Source organism: Glycine max, chromosome 16 (genome assembly GCF_000004515.6).
Source record: "Glycine max cultivar Williams 82 chromosome 16, Glycine_max_v4.0, whole genome shotgun sequence".
NCBI classification, from domain to species: Eukaryota; Viridiplantae; Streptophyta; class Magnoliopsida; order Fabales; family Fabaceae; genus Glycine; species Glycine max.
In genome coordinates, this window is record NC_038252.2 from 11,333,183 (window position 1) to 11,342,462 (window position 9,280).

The following is a 9,280-nucleotide window of genomic DNA, read 5'->3' on the forward strand; positions in this document are numbered from 1 at the left end:
ATCCTTACCTTTCTTCTATCATTTTATTAGATAACATTTTTGTCATTTTCTTTAAGAATAGAAAAAAAGTGATTTGATAAATTTTTTTCTAATTTGAGTTTTATTAATTAAAACTTATTTTCATTTTTTCTATTTTCAAAAGATTATACAACGAGTAGTAAGAATAAAAAATATTTTTAAATTAAAAACAATATAAAAATATTTTGGAAACCTAAAAATACTTAAGGGGGTGTTTGGTTTGGTTGTTGTCTGTTTTCATTTTCATTGAAAATAGAAAACGGTGATGAAAATGTGTTTGGTTGGATTTCTGAAAATATTTTAAGTGAAAATGAAAACATTAAATAACTAGAAAATGAAAACAATAAATTCTCCTTTTTAGTGTTTTTAGTTGAGAACAGAAACTTCATCTCGGATAAAATGAAATTGCGGTGATAATAAATGTAATTTTAAGAAAATTTAAAAATACAAAAAGACAAGAAATCAATATATCATAAATTTTCAGTATTTTTATTTCATGAAAACAGAAAATAAGAAGTCAAACCAAACATGTTTTCAGAATTCTAATCTTTTAAAAATGAAAACAATTTTCAGAAAATAAAAACAAAAAATAAAAATACAAACCAACCACATCCTAAATTTCTATACTCAATAATGGAGTACTATTTCCTTTCGATGCTTTCATTTATTGTGTGGATTATATGAATGAGTGCATATTATGGAAACTTCGAGAGTAGTCGATGATACGAGGACTTCATAAGCCATATCTTCATTTCTTGATATATACGGAGGCAAGAATGAGTGTTGGCTATTAAATGGGTCCATTTTGACAAAATACACATTACTTCTTTCTCGGTTACAATTAACCGTTATCTCCTTTTTTGTTTTGACTAATAATAAAAGCAAACACGTGTACCAATAGAAAAAGAGAAAATTAAGAAAAAAAATCCACCTAATTGAAAAACCTTACTTGGTCATTAGAGATGGCATTTCTAAGACCACACATACGAATTGTGGCGTTTCTTCTTTTATCATTTTGTCTCCTACTTCTCACCACTTTGGGACAACAATTGCCTTACTTATTAATACTTTGATTGGTTCAATTTTTCATCCGTGAACATTTGAGACGTGGCTGGTTCAACTGAGGTGATGGCTTTGAATTTGCCTTCTCCCGCCCAAGTGAAGCCCTTATTTTTCTCTTCAAATAACTCCACAAAACTTCCAGGTTCAATTTTCTTTCCTGTCTTTGTCTCAAACATACTTATGGTTCTTGATAAGCAAAAACAATAAGAGTTTCTTCTTTACTTCAATATTTGTTTTAACTTTTATTTTGGTGCTTATCAACCTTTTTTTAAATAAATTTCCTCATAAACTTCTTGAGCTATATATTCCCTAAATGGTTTGTTTTTGCCTTTTTTTTTCTGGTTATTTGTGGGTCCCCAGTACAGAAAATCTTACACCATGCCATTAACTAATCAGAAATTAATTTAAGCATTATTTTTAAGAAAAGTATTATAAAGGTGAATAAATTTATTGTACATGATTGTTTGTAATTGGATAGTCATCAAGTATATACTATTTACTCTTTAATTACTTAAACTGTGATGTTTTTGCATAGCTATGGAATCATCTTACCATGATACTATGCTTCGAGGTTAGTTTTGATGGAAACGATGAAGAAGAGAGGCAACAAGTATAGGTAAGAAATCAGCGGTGTATGCATGCAGTAAGTGACGACGAAAGACAAAACATACCTTCCGTACGTAAATAAAATGAATACGACGGCAGAGTTGGTTGAATAAGGCCACGAAGCTCAGTATAAGTATAATAACTAACTCTTTCAACATGGGTCTTCTAAACTTAATGTTTAGAAATCGAGATTATTGATTAGTCATAGATATTTTATTGTTGTGTTTTGAGATTTATTGGCTATAATAGTGGGCTAGTTTGTTTAAACTTTAAAAATATTAACTATAAAAAAATTAATTTTTTTTAATATGTAGATAGAATTTGTTACGTAATATAGAAAAAAAATATTCTTTAAAAAAATAATATAGAGAAACACATAAAAAATATTACTTATTTTATTAAAAAGAAAGCGTTTTTTTTCTCAAAAAGGAAATAAGCTGAAACAAACGTGGTAAGAAATTATTATTATTTTTATTTAGATCCGCTAAACTAAAAGTCTTAACAATAGATGAAAATTCAAAGCAGATTTATTATTTGTTTAACAGAAAATACAATAAAATGATTAGGCCGATCATTCGTACGTGTGAACGACCATAGGTAGCCCTTACATCTTTTTATTTTGTCATTAGATAATATTTGTCTTGATAGTAACAGACAGTTTTATGGGATAATTTGGTTTTGTCAATGTTTTAAAGTTGCAATTAACATTTTTTCAAAAGTAATCAAAGTATATATAATTAATAATAACAAGTTACATCCCAATTGCTATTGAACTCTTCCATTCAGACTAGTTTTTCCAAATTAAATAAGCTATGCGTACCTCTTATATGCATGTTTAAATGGGGAGCTTTCGAAATTATATTCTTCCATTTATAAATATCATAATTTTATATGAATTACTTGGTATTATAATTATCATAAAATAATGTGTATATTTTTTGTTACAAAATAATGTGTATTTGTCTGAAATAGAATGATACTGTGAAATAGTTTTTATTTGTGAAATATATATTATTGCGTATAAACTTAGTCATAAAAAACATCTCATGCTAAATGGTTTACTTTTTTTTTTTCCTTTTCCTTTTCGAAATACTAGTGTTATGTTTAGATGCAAGATCGTTGATTGAAAAAAGGTTCGATTACAATTTTATTTCATGATTTAAAATCTATAAATTTATATAAAAAAGGAGATAATTAAAAAATTATATGCAATGATTTTTTTAGCAAGAAAATCGTAGCATATAATTTTTTTAGCAAAAAAATCATTGCATATAATTTTTTTTATTATCTCCTTTCTTATATAAATTTATAATTTTTTAATTATATAATTTTTTATATAAATTATATGCAATGATCTATCATTGTTTATTTTAAAATATGAATATAAATATTTATTTAAATGAAAAATTTATCCTACCTTTTTCCGTATAAATTCGTGCATTCTGGCAAAAAACATATAGGTATAGAACAAATAGTTCCATTTTTTTAAAAAATATAATAATTCGATCTAAATTCTCTTATAGATTATGCGTCCCATAACCTCCCATGGGTCCACTTCACATAATGGATCAGTTAAGGACCACCAAAAATAATTGTAACAAATTTTCATATCAAGCAATTTATATTTTAACAAATTAATTTTATCTTAATCACGTTCTTTCAATTATGTATACCATGTTTGAAAATATATTGCAACATTACGTTAGAGGCAAAAGTTGTAATGTCTTGACTCATATATCTTGGGACTTCAATAGTGATGCTACTGAAAATAGTTGTGGATGGAACGCTCATTTAATTTTTCACAACTTATAGTCGGTCATTTATATAATGTAAAATTAGTAAGGACAGGTATCCAAATTCTTAACATTTACTGCACAAACTGTGTGGTATCTTGTTTACTAATCTCACCGAATTTAATTGTGGTAGGACAATTTAATTTTGTTAATCATACAGCACTATGCTTTGCGTAGAGTTTTGTGATTAACATTGTTCACATTATAAATCTGTATTTTGTACCAGTCACAAATCCATGTCACATGTTCAAATGATCATGTTTTCAAGATGTCAACTTTTGCATGATTAGCATTGGATAGATATTGAGGTCTAATTAAGTACTCTTCATGCTATGTTATTGTTTACCATATTTTTAGCTTGTAATTAATTTTAGCTAGTATTAGTTGAATGATGGGTTTACTTTGATTCTGGTTTTGATTCTCAGGTAGCTTTTCTTTGAAGAGAAAAGATAGTGACACAACAGTAGAGAGACGAGTTTATTGCTCTGCCGCTGCTCAATCACCACCACCAGCATGGCCAGGAACAGCTATTCCCGAGCCTTCTGATTTCAAGACATGGGATGGGCAAAAACCTATTTCTGTCTTAGGATCTACGGGTTCAATTGGAACTCAGGTATGCTTTGAATTTCCATCCATGAATAGCTATATTTAAGGTTTCAATTAAGTGATTTGCAAATTGCAACCGCGATTTTGCAACGTCAATATTTTTAGTCTCTGCTATCACAATTGTGGTCACATTGGCATTATTTATTTGCAATTTTGTTCATCAAGGATGGTGATGAAATCGCGACTACAAATCTTAAACTTTTGGCTATAGCTTGGGATGCATTTAACCCCTTCTAATCTTAATTATTTTCCCTTGGTTGCCTTTGTAGACACTGAGTATAGTGGCTGAGTTCCCAGAAAGATTTAAAGTTGTGAGCCTTGCTGCTGGCTCTAATATTACTCTTCTTGCTGACCAGGTACTAATAAATACCTTACTTTAAACATGTAATGGAACTTTCACATCTATGACCACAGATAATTTCAGATCTTACAAAGAGCTATTTTTTTTTATATTTATTCGTTAATTACTCACTTCACAAAATATTGTATTCATGTTAATATTTTTCATTTTATTTTAAAATATCGTGCTTTACCAAAAAGTGGATGTGATTTTGTTAAGTCAAAAGAGGATTTTTTGAATCCTAGTTACAAATATAAATCTCATAATCTGTTGAGTACTATAGAGTATAGAATCATTGTTATACGGGTGATGCAATAAATGGCGCCATTTTAATATTGTTCTTGGGTATTTATTTATTCTATTGCTTTCCTTCTCAATTTGTGAAAAGAGAAATCATCAAATAAATCAAGTGAATTTGTATGAGAAGAGGTTACTTAAATTTTTAAAGCTAAAAATGACTTCAAATGCTCTATTAATATGTCTCATCCTTTCGGAGTATAAGCAAAAGCAATCTCATGTTCTGATGTTAGCGAAATTTTGTATTTTACAGATTAAAACATTTAAGCCTGAAGTTGTTGGTCTTAGAAATGAGTCTTTAATTGATGAACTCAAAGAGGCTTTGGCTGATGTGGATCACAAACCCGAAATCATCCCTGGAGAGCAAGGAGTCATTGAGGTGGAAATCTTTTTTATTTGTTTTGCCTCATGTCATTTGATTTAATTTATTAAAGGCAATATTTTTTTTCATAAATCCTAACTAATGATTTTTTTTTCAGGCCGCTCGTCACCCTGATGCCACCACTGTAGTTACAGGCATAGTTGGTTGTGCAGGATTAAAGGTAACACAAATCATGTTGTTCCATTCAATCTTCACAACCATTTTATTCTGCATACCATATTTACAAGATGAAGCTCGATATAGCTTGTTGTGGTCTTCCACATGCATGTTTCTACATGTCCTTTTTGTATTAACTATTAACTATTAATATCATGAGAAATGTTAGAACACTCTTTTCGACACTAGGAAATTCGTGTAGGACAGAAAATATGTTGGTTCTGTTCCCAAACTAGTGTAATCCACATGAATTTCAATGAATAGAAGAGAGTGTTAGAAATACATTGCTAGAGAGTGTGGCTGACACCCCTCTTATTAATATCACTAAACAGATAAGACAAGTCAAAGTATTTATATTCAAGTTAATGTTTGTACATAATTGTTTGAGAGAAGCGGCTATTATTGAGCTCGAAAGTTGAAGGATGTCATTCATTGCATATAAATAATGTAACTCGTATTCCAGAACAAACAGTTAGAAATTAGAGAAACAGAAACATTCCGTGTTGCTCATCTAGAGTAAATTAGTGAACCTAATCATTTTCTTCATAGTTCTGCTGCTATTTTCGTATTGGTGAAAATCTTAGCAATATTAGTTGGCATGTATTAAACTTAAAGATGCTATTGGTTATTTTCTTCAGCCAACAGTTGCAGCAATTGAAGCAGGGAAAGACATAGCATTGGCCAACAAAGAGACAATGATTGCGGGAGCCCCTTTTGTTCTTCCTCTTGCTCACAAACATAACATAAAAATTCTTCCCGCTGATTCGGAACATTCTGCAATTTTTCAGGTACTTGAGTCCATTATCTAGTTACACACATTTCACTGAGTATATCACTCTTTGCATCTTTTTTATTGCTTTGAACTTTGAAGCAATGGATTTATTATTTGCACCACTTCATGCTGCTGTTAATCACTGATTCTTAAAGGATTTTTCTCTGCACAGTCTATCCAGGGGTTGCCAAAGGGTGCACTTAGGAAAATCCTTTTAACTGGATCAGGAGGTGCTTTCAGGTAAGGAACAATAGTTCAACTTCAAGAAAAAATTTGATGTTGCCAGATAAAGCTTATATGAAGCATGCTATTCATGTCTCGGGGTGCTGAAAAGTTTTTCTGTCTAAATGTAAACCTGCTTTTCTTATATGCATTTTCACTTGTATGTTCCAAACAACTTGTGTTTTATGTGCTCTATATCTAAGTTTTCATTAAGCTTGAAGCCATGGTTTTAAAAAAAAATCTGCAACTGTGATTTCAGTCACAATGTAATGTTAAGTTTTTTGAGCTCATGTGACTGCCATTGCGTCTGCATCAACTGCATTTGCCCCCAATTTCCCAGAATGTCAAGGATCACGCTGAAATTGCATCCGCAACCACAATTTAAAATATGGCTTGAAGCTTAATAGCACAATAACCTTCAACCATTCCATCTCTTCATGCTGTTTTAGGCTCTATTTAATTGACCTAAATTATCTGTCATTCTGGTGATTAATAGAGAATGGCCTGCTGAAAAGATGAAAGATATTAAGCTTGCTGATGCATTAAAGCATCCCATATGGAGTTTGGGGAGAAAAATAACTATTGACTCTGCTACCCTTTTCAATAAGGTTTGTTGCCTTTAACAGTCAATGCATTTGGATGATAAAGTCCTTTCTTGTGAGTCTATCTATTGATTTTACTATAGCAATATAATAAATTTATTTTAATTCTTGGCAGGGTCTAGAAGTAATTGAAGCACATTACTTGTTTGGAGCAAGCTATGACGATATTGAGATTGTTATTCATCCTCAATCTATCATACATTCCTTGGTTGAAACGCAGGTTTAAACCTTACAATATGCTGTGCTAGTTTTTGCTTGTTAACAAGCACACAAATTCTCACTCATACTGAATGACATTACCTACAAGTTGAAGGCTTGAACATGTGAATTGCTTAAGTTCAAATTACAGTGCAAGCAAAAGGGAATACGAAACAAGAGACATAGAAAACCAAATATTATTTTGACCTTGTATGATTTTCTTTTTGTTCTTTTCAGGATTCATCTGTTATTGCACAGTTGGGGATACCTGACATGCGCTTACCGCTCCTTTATACATTATCTTGGCCAGAAAGAATCTATTGCTCTGAAGTAACTTGGCCTCGTCTTGATCTTAGCAAGTACAAACAATTTCCCCTGTATCATGTTTTCTTTAGTTCAAAAATGGATTACTTTATTGAGAGACAAAAGGAATAATTAAACACTTTTCAAATGCACAACCAGAACCTTTATCTTGAAGCATTCATCACCATTGTGAAACCTTTCTTGATGAATAGATTTTACCTTCGTCGAATTTCAATTTTCTTTCCACAACAAATTCCTAACCAGATTACTTCATTTTTTTCTTTACTTATTTAACTCATTATGTATCATGAACCGTTTAGTAGTGATAATTGGAATACCTTGCAAGTTGTTCAACTTATTGACAAAATTATATTTGACATCTCTTCACTCAGGTATGGTTCTCTAACATTTTATGCACCGGATGACAAGAAGTTTCCATCGGTGAATCTTTGCTATGCTGCGGGACGTGCTGGAGGCACCATGACAGGAGTTCTTAGTGCAGCAAATGAGAAAGCTGTAGAAATGTTTGTTGAAGAAAAGTAAGCACTATCTTAGCTATTTTTCTTATGCCAGTATTCCTCTTAGAATTTCACTGCATTTAGGTTTCCTTGGAGATCCATGTCATTCAACCAATGATACATCCCACCAAATCTCTTCTGTATATGGGAGAAGGATGCATCAGGAGTCAGGACTAACATAACATTTGATCATTTGGAATATAGTAATATAAATTAAAATTCCATTGTGGGATGATATTGAAATTTGATGGATTGGAATAGAATTACTAGTTAGTTATGCCGATGAAAATGTTTCCAGTCATGAAAAAGTCCAACCTAAAAAATAAATTTACAATTTCATTCTACTGCTATATTACATGGTTTTATCCATATAAACACATTTTTTTGTTTGAAAACCTGAAAACAGGTACTATTGTTAAGGATTTGTCCGGATATTCCACTTAACTTGTGTATTGCTTTTTTTTTTAAGCTTGAAAAAAGGGGGGAGTAATTGGGTTGTTTACTTAGAAGTCATAGAAAATTCATTATTTTTTGTTGTTGGTGAATAAAAACTTATACTTGAGCACTTCTAAGTACTTGAACATTTGATTAGTTTGACTTTTTATCTATACTTCTTTGCTTTCTTCACATAATCTTTAACAATGTTTGTTTTGTCAAGAGGTGAATCCTATCCTGACTGCACTTTTCCCCCCTATTTCCAGGATTAGTTATCTGGATATATTCAAGGTTGTGGAACTAACTTGTCAGGAACATCAAAAGGAATTAGTAGCATCTCCGTCACTCGAAGAAATTATTCACTATGACCAATGGGCTCGACAATATGCTGCTAGTCTGCAAAAAGCTTCAAGTGTTTGAATCCCATATTTCTGACATATTTTAGAAGTTGGGGCTGTGGTGGATTGTTGGCAACTGCTAGCATATTTTGTAAATGTATTTGTTGGTTCATCAATCTTGTAAAATGTAAAGGGGTAGCTATATAAAGTATATGTACTCCTAAAAGGGTTTCAATAAAAGTTCTAGCTTCAGAATACCATGTTTTGAGATGCTAATGCAACCTAGGCAGTACTTTTGTAATGCTATAATTTTCCTAATTGTGTGGTTAAGTGATTAATTCAAGATGCAAAGGAAATAAAATTTAAAATTATGTTATTCGATTATGTTAATTAGTTAAATTTTTATGTTTATTAAGTTTGATGTGCTTTAGTGGATTTAAGCAAGGCCGGGCCTTATTTTGGGATTAGGAACATGTAGAAAAAGGGGTGGGTAGAGGAGAAATGAGAAGATAGGAAGAAAAAAACCCAATTTTTTTAATGCTACTTTCTTTCACAAAGTTCAAAAAGCTGAAAGAGCCCTCCTTTCTCACTTATATTTTCTTCCACCCTAAGTTGCTTCTTGTTCTCCTCTC

At 31.1% G+C, this 9,280-nt stretch overlaps 1 protein-coding gene across 1 annotated transcript; it reads left to right on the top strand.

Annotated features, from left to right (window-relative positions):
* The first annotated feature begins 1,106 nt into the window (after positions 1-1,106).
* DXR2 (putative 1-deoxy-D-xylulose 5-phosphate reductoisomerase) lies at positions 1,107-9,031 on the top strand. Its single transcript, NM_001354882.1, has 12 exons — positions 1,107-1,222; positions 3,905-4,092; positions 4,355-4,441; positions 4,976-5,101; positions 5,202-5,264; positions 5,899-6,048; positions 6,205-6,272; positions 6,751-6,862; positions 6,972-7,076; positions 7,292-7,413; positions 7,750-7,896; positions 8,577-9,031. The coding sequence occupies exons 1-12, from the start codon at positions 1,147-1,149 to the stop codon at positions 8,728-8,730; spliced, it is 1,398 nt and encodes a 465-aa protein (NP_001341811.1). The 5' UTR covers positions 1,107-1,146; the 3' UTR covers positions 8,731-9,031.
* The last annotated feature ends 249 nt before the right edge of the window (positions 9,032-9,280 follow it).

Coding starts and splice junctions, on each gene's coding strand:
- DXR2 (NM_001354882.1), top strand. CDS start 1,147: ATGGCTTTGAATTTGCCTTCTCCCGCCCAAGTGAAGCCCTTATTTTTC. Junction 5,102..5,201: donor GAGAGCAAGGAGTCATTGAG/GTGGAAATCTTT, acceptor TTTTTTTTTCAG/GCCGCTCGTCACCCTGATGC. Junction 7,414..7,749: donor CCTCGTCTTGATCTTAGCAA/GTACAAACAATT, acceptor CTCTTCACTCAG/GTATGGTTCTCTAACATTTT.